The sequence below is a fragment of the Hippopotamus amphibius genome, chromosome 1 (genome assembly GCF_030028045.1).
Source record: "Hippopotamus amphibius kiboko isolate mHipAmp2 chromosome 1, mHipAmp2.hap2, whole genome shotgun sequence".
Lineage (NCBI taxonomy): Eukaryota > Metazoa > Chordata > Mammalia > Artiodactyla > Hippopotamidae > Hippopotamus > Hippopotamus amphibius.
Genome location: NC_080186.1, coordinates 213,792,543 through 213,813,062, shown reverse-complemented (window position 1 = coordinate 213,813,062; position 20,520 = coordinate 213,792,543). Strand labels below are relative to the sequence as shown.

General features: G+C 34.1%; 1 protein-coding gene across 4 annotated transcripts in view; it reads left to right on the top strand.

The window, feature by feature from the left end:
• The window catches only part of TENT2 (terminal nucleotidyltransferase 2), a 69,825-nt gene extending 50,926 nt beyond the window's left edge, over nucleotides 1-18,899 (top strand). For all 4 annotated transcript variants that reach the window (XM_057740397.1, XM_057740398.1, XM_057740394.1 and 1 more), the window contains 4 exons: nucleotides 7,111-7,247; nucleotides 15,361-15,452; nucleotides 17,449-17,528; nucleotides 18,783-18,899. In XM_057740397.1, the coding sequence (XP_057596380.1) occupies nucleotides 7,111-7,247; nucleotides 15,361-15,452; nucleotides 17,449-17,528; nucleotides 18,783-18,857 (384 nt within the window). In that variant the 3' untranslated portion in view covers nucleotides 18,858-18,899. The remainder of the gene's footprint in view (nucleotides 1-7,110; nucleotides 7,248-15,360; nucleotides 15,453-17,448; nucleotides 17,529-18,782) is intronic.
• Nucleotides 18,900-20,520: the final 1,621 nt, after the last annotated feature.

The following is a 20,520-nucleotide window of genomic DNA, read 5'->3' as shown; positions in this document are numbered from 1 at the left end:
CTTGATCACAGTGGCCTTGTAGTATAGTTTGAAGTCAGGAAGCCTAATTCCACCAACACTGTCTTTCTTTCTCAAGATTGCTTTGGCTATTTTGGGTCTTTTGCGTTTCCATACAAATTGTAAGATTTCTTGTTCTAGTTCTGTGAAAAATGCCGTTGGTAATTTGATAGGGATTGCGTTGAATCTGTAAATTGTTTTGGGTAGTACAGTCATTTTCAGAACATTGATTCTTCCAGTCCAAGAACATGGTATGTCTCTCTCCATCTATTTGTATCATCTTTGATTTATGTCATGAGTGTCTTATATTTTTCTGCATACAGGTCTTTTGCCTCCTTAGGTGGGTTTATTCCTAGGTATTTTATTCTTTTTGTTGCAATGGTAAATGGGAGAGTTTCCTTAATTTCTCTTTCTGCTCTTTCGTTGTTAGTGTATAGGAATGCAAGAGATTTCTGCACATTAATTTTGTATCCTGCTACTTTACTAAGTTCATTGATTAGTGCTAGCAGTTTTCTGGTAGACTCTTTAGGGTTTTCTGTGTATCTGCAAAGAGTGACAATTTTACTTCTTTTCCAAATTGAATTCCTTTTATTTCATTTTCTCCTCTGATTGCTGTGGCTAACACTTCCAAAACTATGTTGAATAATAATGGTGAGAGTGGGCACCCTTGTCTTTTTCCTGTTCTTAGAGGGAATTCCTTCAGGTTTTCACCATTTAGAACGATGTTGCCTTTTAGTTTCTCATATATGGCTTTTATTATGTTGAGGTAATTTCCTTCTATGCCCATTTTCTGGAGAGCTTTTGTCATACATGGATGTTGAATTTTGTCAAAAGCTTTTTCTGCATCTATTGTGATGATCAAATGGTTTTTATCCTTCAATTTGTTGATATGATGTATTACATTGATTGATTTGGGTATATTGAAGAATCCTTGCATCCCAGGGATAAACCCCACTTAATCATGGTGTATGATCCTTTTAATGTGCTGTTGAATTCTGTTAGCTAGTATTTTGTTGAGGAGTTTTGCGTGTATACTCATCAGTAATATTGGCCTGTAATGTTCTTTTTTTGTGACATCTTTGCCCGGTTCTGGTATCAGGGTGATGGTGGCCTTGTAGAATGAGTTTGGGAATGTTCCTCCTTCTGCTATATTTTGGAAGAGTTTGAGAAGGATAGGTGTTAGCTCTTCTCTAAATGTTTGATAGACTTTGCTGGTGAATCCATCTGGCCCTGGGCTTTTGTTTGTTGGGAGATTTTTAATCACAGTCTCAATTTGAGTACTTGTGATTGGTCTGTTCATATTTTCTGTTTCTTCCTGGTTCAGTCTTGGAAGATTGTACTTTTCTAAGAATGTATCCATTTCTTCCAGGTTATCCAATTTATTGGCATATAGTTGCTTGTAGTAGTCTCTCATGATCTTTTGTGTTTCTGCAGTGTCAGTTGTTACTTCTCCTTTTTGATTTCTAATTCTGTTGATTTGTGTCTTCTCCCTTTTTTTTCCGGATGAGTCTGGCTAATGGTTTATCAATTTTGTATATCTTCTCAAAGAACCAGCTTTTAGTTTCATTGATCTTTGCTATTGTTTCCTTCTTTTGTTTTTCATTTATATCTGCTCTGATCTTTATGATTTCTTTCCTTCTGCTCACTTTGGGGTTTTTTGGTTCTTCTTTCTCTCATTGTTTTAGGTGTAAGATTAGGTTGTTTGTTCGATATTTTTCTTGTTTCTTGAGGTAAGACTGTATTGCTGTAAACTTCCCTCTTAGAACTGCTTTCGCTGTGTCCCATAGGTTTTGGGTTGTTGTGTTTTCATTGTCATTTGTTTCTAGATATTTTTTGATTTCCTCTTTGATTTCTTTAGTGATTTCTTGGTTGCTTAATAGCTTATTGTTTAGCCTCCCTGTGTTTGTATTTTTTACAGTGTTTTTCCTATAATTGATATCTAGTGTCATGGCCTTGGGATCAGAGAAGATGCTTGATATGATTTCAGTTTTCTTGAATTTACTGAGGCTTGATTTGTGACCCAAGATGTGATCTGTCCTAGAAAATGTTCCGTGTGCACTTGAGAAGAAAGTGTATTCTGTAGTTTTAGAATGGAATGTCCTATCAATATCAATTAAGTCAAGATGGTGTAATGTGTCATTTAAAGCTTGTGTGTCCTTATTTATTTTCTGTTTGGATGATCTGTCCATTGATGTAAGTGGGGTGTTTTTAAAGTCTGCTACTATTATTGTGTTACTGTTGATGTCCCCTTTTATGGCTGTTAGCATTTGCCTTTTGTATTGAGGTGCTCCTATGTGGGGTGCATAGATATTTACAGTTGTTACATGGTATTCTTGGATGGATCCTTTGATCGTTATGTAGTGTCCTTCCTTGTCTCTTGTAATAGTCTTTACTTTAAAGTCTAATTTGTCTGATATGAGTATTGCTACTCCAGCTTTCTTTTGACTTCCATTTGCATGGATTATCTTTCGCCATCGCATTCCTTTCAGTCTATATGTGTGCCTTGGTCTGAAGTGGGTTTCTTGTAGGCAGCATATAGAAGGGTCTTGTTTTTGTATCCATTCAGCCAGTCTATGTCTTTTGGTTGGAGCATTTAATCCATTTACATTTAAGGTGATTATTGACATGTGTGTTCCTATTACCATTTTTTTTAATTGTTTTGGGTTTGTTTTTGTAGGTCTTTTCTTCTCTTGTGTTTCCTGCTTCAAAAAGTTCCTTTAGCAAGCGCTGTAAGGCTTGTTGGGTGATGCTGAAAATTCTCTTAACTTTTGCTTGTCTGTAAAGCTTTTAATTTCTCTGTCGAATCTGAATGAGATTCTTGCTGGGTAGAGTATTCTTGGCTGTAGGTTTTTCTCTTTCAGGACTTTCAGTATATCCTGCCATTCCCTTCTGGCCTACAGAGAGTCTGCAGAAAGATCAGCTGTTATCATTATGGGTTTTCTCTTATATGTTACTTGTTGCTTTTCTCTTGCTGCTTTTAATGTTTTGTGTGTGTGTTTAATTTTCGTTAGCTTGATTAATATGTGCCTCAGTGTATTTCTACTTGGGTTTATTCTGTATGGGACTCTCTGCGCTTCTTGGACTTGATTATTTCCTTTTCCATGTTGGGGAAGTTTTCCACTATAACCTCTTCAAATATTTTCTCAGACCCTTTCTTTTTTTCTTCTTCTTCTGGGATGCCTCTGATTTGAATGTTGGTGCGCTTAGTGGTGTCCCCAAGGTCTCTGAGACTGTCTTCCATTCTTTTTATTCTTTTTTCTCTTTCCTCCTTTGTGGCAGTGATTTCCCCCATTCTATCTTCCAAGTCACTTATTCGTTCTGCCTCAGTTATTCTGCTGTTTATACCATCTAGAGTATTTTTAAGTTCGGTTATTTTGTTGCCCATTAATGTTTGTTTGCTCTTTAGTTCTTCTGAGTCCTTATTAACTGTTTCCTGTATTTTCTCTATTTTGTTTTCAAGATTTTGGATCATCTTCACTATCATTATTCTGAATTGATTTTCAGGCAATTTTCCTATTCTTCATTTATTTGGTCTAGTGGGTTTTTTTCCTGCTCCTTTGCCTGCATGGTGTTTCTTTTTTTCTCATTTTGTCTAATGTATAGGATTTGCTGTCTCCTTTCGCTATGCTGCCTAGTAGTCATTCCTCTTGTTTCTGCCCTCTTTCCGCTGTGGTGGGGTTTGTCCAGTGTCTTGAGTACGCTTCCTGGTGGGGGGTGTCTGGTGTTTGCCTTCCAGTGTGTGGCTCTGTGTCTTTTTTCTCTTATGATCAGGGCCGTGTCAGGTGGTATGTTTTAGGGTATCTGTGAGGTTAATATGGCTTTAGGTAGTCTGTGTGCTGATGGGTGGGTTTGTGTTGCTGTCTTGTTTGTAGTTTGGTGTGAGGTGTCCAGCAGTGGCAGTTGCAGACAGTCAGACGAAGCCAGGTCTTAGACTCTGCTACAGTTCTCTGTGAGAGTTCTCTGCAGTGAATCTTCCCTGTGTCTGAGGACTCCCTAGTAGTCTAGCATCCTGGATTCAGTGCTCCCTCTGCAAAGCCTCCTACTTGACTTCTGATGGAGTAGTCCAGACTTCAGAGGTTGCTTGTCCCAGCATAAAGGGGTTTAAAGAAGACTGTCCAAGCCCTAGACTCATGGCAGAGTGTTGAGTCAAACAAATACCAGTTATGTCAGGATCTTTGCAGCCCTTTTTGGTGTCCGAGGTCGTCTGCTGGTGTTCAGCAGGTTCTCTGTGGGAATTATTGCATCTTTTGATGTATTACTAATGCATCTCCCGCAGTCTCAGCCGCTAACTCCCGGCAATGCTGGCAGGCGGTGGTGGGCGACCCGGCTCTCACTCTGGCTTATTCCGAGGCTTGAGGCAGCTGCACCCCCATACATCGTTTTAAAGAACAGTTACCAAGTAAAAGTTTAGCCACTCCAATTTAGTTCAGAAAGTGCTTAATTGTCCAAATTTTCAAACTTTGAAGTGTGGTAAGATTTTATGACACAGCCTCAAAAAATGATGGAGTCTGGCAAAAGGTGTCTTTGCTTGGCAATTGTATGAGCAGAAACGGTGAGACTTCCTAAATGTTTTTCAAGAGTTTACTTATTTAAATTTTTCTTAACTTGGCTTTGAGAAGAGAAATTGAAGATACGCCTCTGCAGCATTTAAATATTGTTTGGCAAATATTTTCCGGAATTAAGTTGTTACATATTTGGATATCAGAAGCCCAAAATAAGACATAACTTAAGAAAATAATGGGATATCTTCCCTATGTGAAAAAAAATTAAACCGGTAAATATTGATGATCCAAAGGAAAAAATGCTTAAGAAATAGATGTTATATTGTATCAGTTAAATTGTTTTTCTGTGAATTTACATTGTAATTTTAAAGGCTGCTTTTACTTCTTTGGCTTTTGGATTGCTTTTTATGTGCTTTCTACCATGTGAGTATAAGCTCTGCCCACCCTCACCTATCTGAAGTAGCATATATTGTTCTTCAGTACATAAATGCAGTTGGGGAGCTCCTTTAAAAAACTCTTTGATGAAACTTTTCTTAAAGCAGAAGATCTTTCTGTAATTTGAATGATTACTGAAAATGGGGATTACTTAAGGTTAAATAGAATTCCTCTTTACTTGTAGCTCTTTTAGTTGGATCCTGTTTGTTTGTTTGGATTTCTTCTTCAGTTCTCCCTCAGTAGATTTGACATGGCCCTTTTTATATATGACCTCGAAAAAGAACAGTAGCACTAAGAGAACGCTGACCAAACTATTGGTTCAGAGTCATTCAGCATTTTAATATAGTAGGTCTCACAACTCTGCAGTTTTAATCTCACAATTACTGATGTGTTTCTTTAAATTATTGAACAAAAGAAAAATTTTAAAGGGTGTAAGTTTTAAACTTCAGGTAAGAAAATGGCTGCTCTGTTTCAGCATCATTTCATAAATTGAATGCTTATTGTGCTAGGTGCTAGAAATCAAAATTAGTAAGAAATTTTCAGAGCAGAAACTGTTAAACAGTAACCCACTTTTCTTTTCCCTGTCATTTGAACTTATATTATACCTTTTTGTTTAATTTGCTAGAGAATATTATTTAAATTTTACAGTTTTAAATAATGTTCTCATAAGTCCAAGTAAGAGACAAACTAAGACAAGTAAGAGACTGCTCTTCCTTTCGCCTTTATTCTTTATTACAAATTAGTGCTTTTCTCCTACTACCCCTAGTCTTAGAGACAAATAAGGTTTATACTTGAGTCATATAATGTAGTACTAAATCTGTTAAAAGTGTAAGGGAAGTTCCACATTTAGGAATGCCAACTTTGTGAATTGTGGTTGGAGTAGAATTTTCCTTCTGATAGAAAGGTAATCACTTCTCAGTAGTTAAAAATTATTGATAGAATTGCAGGTAATGGGGCAGGGGGAGAAGATATTTTTCTTTTCTTGCTCCTTGGTTTTAACTGATGTTTTCTGAGGACTACCATTAAATAGATTCACTATCCTGTTTCTCCACATGACCACTTAGTTTTTTGGTGACCCTCTATATTTTAATATTGGAGTTATTCACATATTACTAATTGAATTAATATCTGTAAACTCAAGGTTGATCTGTCGGGTAGTTGAGAACCTTAAGTGTAGTTGGCATTCTGCTGTCTTAACCAGTTGTTTTCTTGTTTGTTTGTTTGTTTTTTGAATCTGGTTCTACTCTAATGGCAGAGGGGAATACAGAAAACCTTTCTTGAGGGCACTATGAAAATTACCTGAGAAAGAGCATTTTCTAGCATAATGGATATGTTTTACTTGAGAATTTCTATAGTTTATTTTAGAGCCGCTACTAATAGAGGAAAGATCAGATATGAAAATGAATGGCATACCATAGGCAAAAAAATAAGTGCTCATTAGTATTCTTTCTAATAAGTGTCTTGTTTGGGCCTGGGTTGCAAGCAAATGTACCCTCCTTTATGAATGTTGTACTAAAAGTGAATTGCTGAATATTGCTTGCTGGTGTGTTTCCTACCTTTCTTCTTTTCCTTGCCTTCTTTGTCTTTTCAAATTCAGTTCATGTTGAACACTATTTCTGTTCCCTCTAAGATACAAAATACAAAAATGACACACAAATTTAAAAAAATCTTAAAATGAGTGTACTATTTACAAATTAAACTTACTTTTATGACCTTGGAGTGAAATTTTAAGTGGCGTTTAGGAAAAGCTCTTGCTGGGAAAAAAAGAAAAGCTCTTACCATGTCCTTGATATACTTTAGAAAGTACAACTGCTCTTTATAGAAATAATTAAGAAGGAGATATATTTATAAAGAAGTCTATGTATTATTGGATGGAATCTTGGTATGTGCAGTAAGGTTTCTTTATAAATTGCAAAGTCTTTTGCTACCATAGGAATTCATTTGGTTAACTGAGTGATGTACCTCAGTCAAGGTTTCGAACATCTTAGTTTATCAGGTACTTTCTGGCCTACTCCAAACATTAGTGAAGTCTTTACTGGATGAAAATCTTCAGATTTCTGGATTGCCCACATAAAGAAAACTCTCTCTTCTTCAGATAGCCTTGTATTAGGATTTATAAAATTTTTTGGTGTGTTTTTAAATGGCCTCACAGTTTTCCCTTTTTTCTTTTTGACAGGAATCTTTTAGTCCTGCTATACAGCTGCACCTTGTACATCAAGCTCCATGTAATGTTCCTCCTTACCTCTCAAAGAATGAATCAAATCTTGGGGACCTCTTACTGGGCTTTCTTAAATATTATGCTACAGAATTTGAGTAAGTGAAACTTCAAATTGTGTTTATTTGTTTGTAAACAAGTGAATGCTACAAGTTGTGTCTTAAACTGTATTTATCAATTTCAGTGTTGTGAACTACTCCAGAAATGTGTAGTTTATAAAATGTAATATGTAATGATTATTAGAAACTAAATTGCTTTCCTGTTTTTAGCTAATAAAAAATATTATAGTTCAGTAAGCCCAGTTTTAGTTGATTTCGATAGTGATCCCTTTTTATGTTTAGCTGGCTCTTTCCATTGTAGGGCCTGAATAAATGTTTGTGTTGGTCCTGTGTAGGTGTTGTATAGTATGGAACATCTGTTTTCTAGCAACTTAAAATTTGTAATAAAAAACACAGCTAAAACAAACTTGGAAAAAGATCTACTTAATCCTTGATATCTGAATAAGTAGTTGTGTTTGTATGATATACAAGTCAAGGAGTATTCCTTTTCCTTTTTTTTTTTTTTTTTTTTGGTGAGGGTGACATGTAAACATGAAAGAGTGAAGTGTATAGTCAGACTGTTCATAACTGAAAGTTCTTATGGGAGTTCTTGGTCCAGATAGAGTGAGAGGTAGAGGTTGTTTACAGCTCTTCTGATCAATTTGGAAAAGCTTGAAGGAGGGAATGAGAGAACTTAGGAGTTGTACAGCTAGAGGAAGAGGGTACAGTGACTACAGGGTACCATTTGAAGAGGTTTGAAGAGGAGAACAATAATAGTAGGAATAACAAATTGCTATTACTTGGTGGGAAAAACTATTCTAAGCAGATTATACATATTATCTCATTCAGTTTGCATAACAGCCAAATGAATTGGTATTATTTTGTGCCCATTTTACCAGTGAGGCTTGTAGAGAAGTGAAGAAACTGGCCCGAAAGGTAGTAAGGGGAATACTTCAGATAGTTTTGACTGCAAAATTCACTCTTGAGCTATGATACTTCACTGAAATGTTGATATTATCTGCTATCGTACAGGAGTACTAAAGAAACCTGACTCATATAAAATGATTTGAAACATAGGACCTGAAGGAAGAAGTGTTCTTTAAATTCTTCCAATAAAGCGTCTGTCAGATTATGCCTCTTTTATTTGTGATTGTGCCTCCGTTACCTAACCCAGTGACAGGTAGTGGGTATTTGAAAAATACTTGCTATAGATAATTTTGAAGCAGAAAGTAAGATTATGGTTATAAGTCATAGATCCTTAAGGTGACTTAGAAATGACTGAATTAGGTTAACAAAAGGAGTAAGAAAAGTGCTGAAGGAAAGTAGTTCAGTAAGAATGAAGTTATAATAATCCATATTAAAAATGACCAGGACCTGAATGTAAGTCTAGGTAACAAAGATAAAAAGGAAGGAGGTTTCATTTATATAAAGATGAGGAAAGATTTAAGACTATATGAGACATGGGACATAAGATAATATAAGGTTATTCTAGAGTTAAGATTTTTTAAGATGTTGCAATAATAGCTAATGTTTCGTGAATGTTTACCTAGTGCCCTGCAGTATGCTGAGTGATTCCCATGTATTATCTCATTTAATCCTCACAGTAACCCCCTTTCAAACTTTGGGAATTTGTGAACTTGAAACTTGAGCCTAACAATACAGTTAGATATCTAGAGAACTGGGATTCAAATTCAGGTGACTTCAAAACCACATTCTTAATTGTTAGAACGTATCGGCATCAACTGTTTGTGTCGTGTAAATTAGATACGAGGGGAAGCTTGTAGAGAGGGAAAGGATTCATAGAAGAAAGATATTTTTCTGCTATGTAGAGTTTAGGATTAGAGCATCTAGAGAAATACCTTGAAAATCACCTGGTTTGATGGACTATAACAAAGTGGTAGCTGTGCAGGTTTTTATGTTAGTTTAGTATTAACAGAAACTAGCTTGCTGTGCCAAATGATACTGGCTAGAATGCTGATGATCAGAAAGAGGCTTTGAACTTTTGGATGCACTTGTTATTGTGATACAAGGTTCAGGTGACATCTTCACCAGCTCTTTCATCATATAATGCATTGTTGTTTCATACCAGATACTTTCAAAACTTTGACTATAGGGAACATAGCCAAGAGTATAGTCATGGTAATGAGCTAGGTGCTGTGCAAAAGAATTCTGATGGCCAATAGGAGTGTTTGTAAGGATTTCTTGTGAATTTTGAGATACTATTAAAAAATTCCCTTTACTTGAAGACAGAGAATTAAGTGCCTGTGAAAGGATGCTTGAGTACATGGTATGAATGTTGCAGAAATTTTATATGGCCATTTAAAAACTACTAACATTTTCTTACCTACTTCACTCACAGCTTTCTCCTTAAACCTCACTGCTTGAAAATGTTTAAAATGAAGCCAGTTTTCTAGAAATGTATGAGTACCTAAGAACAGGGAACTGACAAAATAGGAAAAAAAGGATCAGGTGGCTCAGGGAGTCTGGAGAAAAAATAGAATCGAAATTTAATCATTTGCATTTTAGCAATAGAAAAAAGAAAGAAAAGAAAATTTTAAATTGTAACTATCTTACAGACTCATAGATAACTAGAGATTCTAGGAACCCATCCTCTTTATTTTCTGGATGCCTAATCACATGTTATTACTGCTAGTTTATCTGTTGAATTAAAAATACATACTTATAAAAAATGCATACTTATATACTTAAGTACATACATTTATAAAAAAGGAAATACAAAGGACAATTTTTCTATCTCCTGTCTTATTTTTTCTTATTTTCTTTAGCCAATAAATCATTGAGTGCCTATTCTATACCAAGCTATTCTCTACGCACTGGGGATATAGCAGTTAACAAAACTGTCTTCATGGAGCTTATATTGTAGTGTGGAGAGATAGACAATAAACAAATAAAATGTAAGTTAGGTGGTGGTAAGTGAAGAAAAATAAAGCAAAAGCAAAAAAAGAGATTCTGGTATGTGTAGTTGTTGTAGTTTTAATACCTGTATTACCATTTAAAACCTAGCATGGTGAGAGAAAGTCTCACTGAAAAGGTGACCTTTGAAATAAAGACCCAGTGGAAAGGAAGGTGTGAGTTATGTGTCTATATGGGAGAAGAGCTTTCCAAACGGAGGGAAAAACAACTGCAAAGACCTGGAGGTGAAGGTTTGCCTAACATGTTCAAGAACACAGCAAAGAAGCCAGTGTGGCTGGAAGAGACTGTAGAAGTTAATGATGTCAGAGAGTTAAGGAAGTCCATGTCATGTAGGGTCTTGTATAGCTAATTTTGATGACTTTGGCTTTTCCTCTAGGTAAAACGGGAAACCACTGGACGGGTTTCAGTAGAGGAGTTATGTGATCTGATTTAGTTTATAACATGCTCACGCTGATTGGTGCATAAGAACAGACTGAATGGGAAGCTAATGGCAGGAGCAAGGAGACTATTTAGGCAGGTATTATAGCAATCTAAGAGAAGTCATGTAGCTTGGATAAAGGTGGTTGCAGTGAAAGTGGATGAGAAGTGGTCAGATTCCGCTTATATTTTGATTTGCAACAGATTAGATGTGATATAAGGAAAAGAGAGGAGCCAAGAAAGACTTTCTAAGTTTTTGGCCTGAGCAACTGAAAGGATGGAATTGCCATTAGGTGGAATGTGGAAGTCAAGGGAGGAACATTATTGATTTTGAATATTTTAAGATTGAGATACCCACAAAATATTCAAACAGAGATACTGAGTAGAGAGTTGGATATACAAGTCTAGAGTTCAGGAGAGAAGTCACCGGTAGAGCTTTATATTTGGGAGTTGTCAGCAGATAGATGATATTTAATGCTAGAAAACTTTTGGGGAAAACCAAGGGAATATAGAGAGAAATGAGAAACGATCCAAAGACTAAACCCTTAGATACTCCAGTGTTAAGAGGTGTCTAGGAAATACAGAAGATACAGGAATGTTTTAAATGACACACTGAAGAGAGAAAGACAAATTCAGAATGTAGATATTCTGTGAAACAACTGGCCTAGTCTCTCAAAAAGTCAATGTCATGTTAAAAAAGTGGAGGGAACATGTCCATATTACAGAGATGGAACAATCAAATACAGTGGCTGAACCTTGATTATTACAATCTGATTAGAGTAGAAAAATTATAAAAGACATTTGAATTACATTAATTTCTTGATGCTGTTGGTGTTACAAAGGAGAATGGCCTTATTCTTGGATATATGCCAAAGGATAAAGAAATGAAGTTTCACTATGTCTACAGCTCAAGAAAAGGTTAAGTTCAAAACATACATGTATATGTGCACACAAGCAAATGTGGCAAAATATTAACAACTGTTGAATTGCTTTTAAGTTTTATGCTTTTCATTTTTCCCTTTGAAAAATGTCATAATACAAAGATGAAATAAAAATATCAGGTATGAGAAGGAACTAATATACAGTGGTCTAAAAAGGAAGAATCATTGAGAAAAGAGGAAAGCCAATAGAATGTGGTGTTTCAGAATCCAAGGGGGGAAAATGTTTTGAGGAGGGGGGAGTGATTATGTGTCACATTTTTTGATAGATCAAATACAAGATGGGAACTAAAAGCTGACCATTGAAGCCTTGGTCCACATAGAGGCTATTGGACCCTTAACAGGAGCAGTTTCTGTGGAATAGTGTGGATAAAAAGCATCTTTGGTGTGAGCTAAAGAGAGAAAAGGAGGGGAGGATTTAGATACAAGTGTAGCTAATTCTCTATGGGAATTTACATACTTGTAAAGGGAACAGAAAAAGTGGGGTAGAAATTGGAGGATTAAACAGGGTTGAGTTTTTGTTTTTAGAAAAGAGAAATAACCCATCTTGATGGCAAAATTGGTGATACCAGAAAAAAATATAGTAAACTGTTGAACAGTCTACTTGTTTGAGTAGAGAAGGATTGGAATCTAGAGCACAAGTGGAGTAGAAGCACTGACAATTCATTAATAATAATGAGGAAAAAAATGAATATATAGATACATTTTATTTAGTGAAATGAACCATGGACATGAGCTGGGAAGGATTGTAAGGAAGGAGATTTGAGAAGTGAGGAGAAGGTATGAGTTGTCATGTAGAAGAGTAAAGGAGTGAATTAACCAAGGAAATATAGTATCATTTATGGGTAGTAGCATTTAGGATCCTTTTGAGCTAAGTCATCATGAATTTAAAGTGATCATAAATTGAAAGGTCAGCATGGTTGCATTTTTTTCTCCGGCCCTGTTTATCTGCTTGGGAAAGGATTGGAGTGAACAAAGATTTAATTATAGTTGTTTCAGCCTAGGAAGTTCAGTGCAGTAAGAGTAGGTAAGACAGTTGAGAGAATGCAAGGGAGTTATTTTAATAATTGACCGTTGACAGGATATATTAAATCCACTCTTGAAAAAATGTGGGTGCAGGGTTGCCTGCAGGACATCTAGGTGGCAGTTTCCAATAGTTAGTTGTAAATTTTGGCCTGGGGCTTAGTAGCTGGAGAAAAAGATTTGGGAAAGAAACATCATAGTACTGAAGCCTGGGATGGGTGCTCTAGCATTTGAAGAAGATTGAAAAAGAAAAAGACCTGATAGACACCAGCATTTAAAGGGTCAGGCAGAAGAAGAGCCAGTCAAAACAAAACAAAACTCTAGGATTAGAGTGAAGTTTTTTTCCTCTGTTTACAAGATTTGAAATCCCTAGCAAAGTGTTTGTTTGTTTGCTTCCCAGTCCTTAGTAATTGAACAAAAATATATTATTTTTTCACTTAATTTGACTAGTCTTAGTATATATGCAGCCATGTGGTATCAGACCCATAATTTTGTCTTTGTTAGACTTAAATTTTTCTTTGTAATGTTGTTGAAGTCTGCATTTGCAGTTTAATCAGTTGTCTCAAAATAGTTTCTGTTTGTCACAAAAAAGAATGGCTAGGAAGAGAATTAATAAATGAGTACCAGACCATTGTCATTATCAGAGAGCCCATTATCATAGTCAGTCATCTCAGTTTTATATTCAAAAGATTATCTTATCATATATTATCAAATCTATTTTAGATTAAATTAAGTCCCATATCTGTTGTTCTGTTCTTTTCTGAAACATCCCTCTTTTATAGATTGTATCTTATTTTATACTTTAATTATTGAGTGACAATGAAAGATTTTCACATGGCAAGCAAATCATAGTAAAGAAATATGGCATGATAGAAGGCTTAGTTTAGAGCCTGTTTTAAGGAAATGTGTAGGGAAAATATTTCAAAATTACCATTTGAATTCTGCATTTAAATTCACCTTTAAGATTAAGAGTAGCATATGTTATGTATCATGTTTCATGATTTGAAATATTTAATAATTTAGACATTTAAAAGTTCTTCAAAAATGCAGTAGCTTGAATCACTCTAAATAGTAGTGATTTAAATATTCTTTTTTTTTTTTCCCCTCTGTGAAGTACTTCAAATGATACAATCATTTAAGTAACTGAATTGTTTGGGTTGATTATAGGTTGAAGATTAAACAATATCTGGTTAGGGATGAAAAAGTGAATATGGTTGTGTCACATATGTTTCTGTGATCCAGTTTAGAATTAAGTACTGGCATGTAATATAAATTCAGGATTGGATTTAATAGAAATATAGTGGTGAGGAGAGTTCCTTTGATTTAAGGAAGTAAAGGTTTTAGTTGAACAGCAGGATACAGTATTTCAATATTTTAAACTTGTCTGAGAGAAAAAAATCCATTCACCCCTTTTTAACATAATGTTTCCTATTTTAATTCTACTACAGATTCAGCTGTCCTATAAGTTGAAATTAGAAACAAGTAGTCTTAGGAAAAAGTTCATTTTTTTAGTGAAATTTGTCTTATGTGGTATAAAGTGAAGTAGCGCAAAGTATAATTCTACTGTAATCTTTAGTTCAGCAATGTGGTTATATAACTCTCCCCTTTACATTGTTATTTTTAAGAAAATTTTGGATCAGTAGAGCAGTGTACTTCTTTTTTGTTTGGAGTCCAAACTACTGGAGCTGCTGTACGTGAGGGATCTAAAACACCTTGCTGTAACCAGTACTAAGTATTTCTTTTTGACAACCCACTTATTTTTAAAGAACTTAAAGCTGCCTTTGCAAACTATTTCTAAACTGTACTCTTGGTAAGAAAAAATAGTAAATCATACCTCGAGGATCCTCTTCAGTTATCAAACTGCACAAGATACAGTATTCTCTTTCATGTTTAACAGAAATTAGTCAATTTTCCAGAAACAAATGCCATAGTGGACCCACAATTATGTCATTATGGATTCTCTATCTAATAAATAGAGGAAGAGTAGGCCAAGTGTTGCATTCAGAAGGTCCCAAATCATGGTCTTTCTCCTACTGAAATGATGGAGAAAGCTAAATATAGCTGATAAAAAAGATATCAGCTATACCTCAAACTCATTTTTCTCTTGAATACAAGCTGAGTGGTCATATGTTTCTAAAATGTTTTTTGAAAAAGGAAAATTGTACTTGTATAAAGTTATTATAAATTAAAAAAAAAACAGTGTAAGATTAGGACATGCTGAAGACTGGACAGTTTACCTTCAAGCATACTGCGATAAAATTGTTTTGAGTAAAACTTCACTGTTAGCAGCTACATCTGATATATAGCAATAACAGTGTTTTCACAGAGTGTTCATTTTTTTCCCTAAAACAGCATCATCTTGCTTTTTCTGGAAATTTTCAGTATTTTCTATCATAGATCATATCAGTAGAGGTGTGCCTGAACAGAAATTATTTAATGATGCCAGAAAACAACACAAGAAGATTCCCTCTCTCTTAACAAATAAAAAATTCTTACTGGGGTGTTAACAAGCAACATAGTTTTTTGCTTACTTATATTTTGTTTTTCATATTACTTCATTTATTCTAGTTCGTGCTAAGCAATTAGGTGAACAGTAAAAAAAAGAAAAGTACATAAATATCTCAGTATCTTGGCGCTTTCATTCTATTTAGGGGAGACATATAATAAATAAGCAAATTGTTACAATGTAAGTGCTGTGGAGACAGAAGTAGAGACGGGGAAATGGGGATTGAGGTGCAGAGGGTTGAAGCAATTTTCAGTTCTATGAGAAGATCAGAGTTGGCCTAACAACTGATATAGTAAAAATAATAAAAGGAAAGTTAAGAAAATAGTTAACGTGACTAATGTTTTTCCCTTTATAGCTGGAACAGTCAAATGATTTCAGTTCGTGAAGCCAAAGCCATTCCCAGGCCTGATGGTATTGAATGGAGAAATAAATACATCTGTGTAGAAGGTAGCTTTCCCGCAACTACTCTCTATTTACCATGCAACTGTCATCATGGTACTGAGAGAATTACTTGAATACTTTCAGTTTATATTTCATCTAAAAATTGTACATTTATGTTCTGAAGTGGTTTATAAATTTTCTAATAAGCTTTTAATTTAAAAAAATAATTAAAAATTCTTTAGTTGTAAGATAATAAACACAAATTTAGGTGTTGAATCTTTCCAGTCAGTAAGATTTGAGCAGTCTTCATGCACCCCTCATGCTTGTAGTTGGTTGAAACTTAGTTTCATGACTTATAGGTGGAAGAAAATACTATCTTCATGTGATGATTCTTTGAAATAAAATTAGTTCTTTTATACTTAAATATTGATAATTAATACAAGCTAGATTTTTATGAATATAAATTGGTTTTCCTTTAAAAATTAAATGCTCTGGAGATGCTCTGTTCTCTAAAATTAATTTACATGTAGTTGAATGTTTCTTTAAGTCGGTGGAAACTGACTTCAGGATCCCATACTGTTCTCATAGATGCCAAGTTGATGACTTTTGTAAGTCTTGCAGTAAAAAAGAATAAAGGGTTGAGATTTGGCATTTGTAGGAAAATATCAAATTTAGAATATTTTAATCTTGAATTATAATGCAGCATCTTAAGAGTTTGTAAATGTGAAATTGAATCTCCTGCTTTGGTGTTTGGTTTGCTGAATTGCATGGTGTGTGTATGTTATTTTAGGTACTTGGTTCTTTTGAATATTAAATACAGTTGTGAAGTGCTATGTACTCCGTGATCTAATAGTTTGGCATATGGCATTACTCTATTTTAAAAAGTACCGTGACAATAAACTTTTTTGAAATAGCCTTTCTGAGCAATAAAAAAGTAAACAAAAGGAGTTTTTAAAATTATGGGCCTGATTAGATTATGTGACAAATCTAAAGTTAACCTCCCCATCAGATTTCCGGTTCTTTCACACTTTTTTGAGGTCTTTCCCCTCATTCTAACAACTTCATTCTCTTTCTCTCTAGTCCCTCTCTTTCACCTTTACAGCATACAGAGGTCTTCTCATCCTTGAAAAATACTCTTAATTTACTTGATCCTACTGACTCTTCTAAGTACTTTTTTTTCTTTTTTAGTGCATATTCTTAAACTCTAATAATTTTAACCTACTGTTGGCATTATTTCAGCTCCCATCTCACTCCTAATGCCTTTATTCTCCTTTTCTCACTATCATCTTCAGTTGCCTCATTCTCTTGTATAGAATCAGTTTCTTTTTCTCTATATATGAACTCTTCTCTCTTATTTTATGGGTGAAGTGTGAGTGGGGTGAGGGTGAAGACATGAACTGTATGTTGGAGACACATAAAATCTTTTGTTCTCTTCCAGTCTTGTCCACTTGCCATCCTGTTTTTCTCTCTTTCACTGCCAAATTTCTAATACAAGTTACTGTTCTCACTGCATCTTTTTTAAGCCATTTACTTACACTATAATTCTCTGCACTGTCTTCCATTCTCCCCAGTATTAAACCTCTGCTTTCAAAGGCATTGACCTTTCTCCTACTACACAAATCAGTGGTCTTTTAAATTAAATTTAAAATTACCTTTCTGTGATATTTGACATTGACCATCTCTGTTGGTATCGTGCTTTATTCTTTTTGATAACTCTTTATTCTTTAACTTGTTTTTATTCTTCTCACAGTAGGTTCTTGACTCAATGATTCTTCAGAAATCTTATCTTTTTATGATTTATACTTAATATAACTATGCCGATTACTTCATTTTTAGACATCTCACTTGAATTTTATCTACCATGTTAGACAGTTCATAGCTATTATAAAACTATTTTCTATATGTATAAATCTAATAAGATTTTAGGGTGAACCATATGCAATTTGCTATTATGTAGGTCAGAAACTGTCAAATATTGGCAATTTCATATAATTTAACTAAATAAAAAACTGAAGTTCTCATTTTAATAATCTCTTATTTGTATGTGCATTTAATCTTGTAGAACCTTTTGATGGAACAAATACAGCCAGAGCTGTGCACGAAAAGCAGAAGTTTGACATGATCAAGGATCAATTTTTAAAGGTAAACAATGCATCAGATTAACTCTAGAAATATTAGTGCACTAGTGTGCTTTGAAAATTAGAAAAACATACATGTAATAGGAAAGAATAGCTCTGGTTCCTGTGTTGTGAAGCAGTTAATGTGGTACAACAGGGAATTTATTACTTGCATTTAGAAATATTTTTCCTTCAGAGAGATCTGACTCTGCTTTTACTCACATGGCTTTCACTTTGTGGAAACAAACATTTTCACAGTGAGCTTATTAAGCTCTCAAAATGAATGAATAAAACCTAAAGGACTCCTTTTCCTCCTTAAAATGTTGGGGAACTTGTGGCCTTGGAAGAAAGCCATGTCTGTTCTGTATTTTTCTTCTGTATACCCCACTGAACCAAAGAACTAGAGCTCCATTTTATCTGTGTTTATATTCTGGGAAGTTAAACAAAGTGTATGTGTGTTTGTGTGCACACACATTGTATATATGCAAACACTTCAGTCATATATATTAAACTGAAATGGAATTCTGCAGAGCAAAACACGTACCAAGAGGGAATGTTTTTGTCTGTCAGATTAAATTGAGAACTGAAAAATAGCATTTCTACATTGCTGTTTATTGATGAGTGAGCTTTCATTTATGATTGTTTAGCTATAAAACCAATACTTCTAGTGCATTGAACAACTGAAGTGAGAACAAACTACAAAGATCTGCAGCCAGATTTTTTGGTAGTGGGCCAAATTTTTAACTTAGGAATAAGAATTTCAGTTTCTTTTTATTCTTTTTAAAAATTCTATTCACTCTTCTTTTCTAGATGCATTGTATAAGGTACTTTGTTATAGATTTACTCTCTTCTTCATAAATACAATTTTAGTTGCAAGAGCTTTCTAGATACAAAATAGTCAATCAAATAATTGAAGTAATCTTTCCTTACCCTCTCAAACCCAAGGGTTTTTGTATTAATTACCTTGTTTTAAATGACATTATCTAAACCTGTGAATAAATATTAATATTGTCAATTGCATCTTTTTGTACCACCTGTGTGCCCATTTCTATAGTAATGAATTGGAACTACACAGGTGTAAAGTTTTTAAATAACATTTTCTTTCTGATGACAGAAACAGTACTTTTACTGTGTTAAAAACTTTGGAGATAAAAACACACACACAAAAGTCACCCCTAATTTTACTGCCTTTAGAAATCACTGTTAACATTCTAGTAACTCTCAGCCTGTTGTTCCACATATGTTGTAGATTTAAGAATGATTTTTCTTTCTTTTCTAGTCATGGCACAGATTGAAAAACAAACGAGATTTGAACAGTATACTGCCTTTAAGAGCTGCTATCCTGAAAAGATAACTGGCCTCTATTTCTTAATAAAGAACAGTAATAACATCATAATGTATTTTGTTTACCTTCATCATGGTTTCTTTTTAATTGTTTTTCTTGTTTTCATGTTTTATTCTTAAGAAGACATACTTATATAAAGAGTGCATATTTTATTATGACATTTCCTAGTAAAACCCTTTGATTTAAAGATGTATTTTTGAAAATGTTTACATTGATGATTAGTAATATTATGGCATGAATTTTCAGGAGATTAGATAAAATATTTTTGGGAGAATTATCTGAACAAATAAAAGGTTTTCCTATAATTTTAATTAACTGTACCACATGCTAATACTGAAGAAATGTGTGGACTTTTTGGGAAAGGGTCTAATTCATACATACTTAAAGTATGATCTTCAGTAGATGGTTTGTTGCCTAAGTCTGTTCTAGTGAAGTGACGATTCGAGTCAGTTATTCAGTTACTTGAAGCGAAATGAAATCTTTTATTTCAGTGAAGTCACTGCAGAGGCATGAAATACTGGACAATTGCCTCAAATCCTCACTCGACTCATCAGGATAGACTGAGGCTTTGGTGGTGTCAATACTCGCATTTCATTAGTACCTCACATATTTTTGGTGTACTCAAGATTGCTTTAAACTTTGTGTTGAAACAACTACATTTTGCACTGTAGTAATATGAGCACTAACTCTGTATTGTACAGCAGTTAGGGAATTGTTTTGAAGAATCAGTTCAGTGTAGACATTTTGAAAAGATTAAGTCCTCTGTGCTTTATGATAGCTTAGTGCAATATGCACTTTTGCTTTACTTCCCATTTTCCTGCTTTTATTTTTCCTGTGATATGAGGCAACATAAACTGAAAGATCAAAGTTGAGATTATATCCTATTGATAGTATCAGAGTTTTTTCTGTGTATAATTATAGGATTGTAATCTAAACTGGAATTTTTAGGCAGTAAGCCACTATAAAATGTGCTAGATAAGACATAAAATTATTATAAATAAAAGCTTAATGTTTGTAAAGATATCTTTTTTAGCATTTCTTTTCCACAGGAAGAAATAGTGGTGGCTGCTAAAAAAGCTACAGTGTTTATTAAGGTTGCTTTTGGTTTATGTAAATATTTGTAAATTGGTCAGTGCCTGTAAATTTAAATATAAATAATCTTAAAAACAGTTTTAACTTTTTCAAAAGGACTGTGTACAACTTCTCTTAGACCTGCTGTAGCACAGTTTGTACCTCTAATGTATTTGTTTTTTTTGCAGACCAATTAAAATGCTAAGACTTTTGCTTTTTTGACTTGTAAAAGGTGCATATTTTCATTTTTTTCTTTAAGTTTAAATTTTTGTATGATCAAATGGAATAAAATTTATATATGGAAATTGTTGATGTGGTTTTGTTTTGTTTTGTTTTCTGTGAAAGTCTTTGCTTCTAAGATGAAATTGAGGCTGTAGTTATCATCTGGAACTGAACTGAATCTGGTTATTGTGTGTAATTATTTAGATTATGCAGTGAATCTTGGAATCAAGTTCATTCTTGGTTAAGCCAACTAGACATATCAACACCCTATTTCTCTGGCATTATTAGCTTTCCACACAGGTGAATTTTTCAGTTTACTAATGATTAATGCTTTTAAAGCAATTAAGCTTTATATGCTAATTCTTTTTCTTGGAAAGTT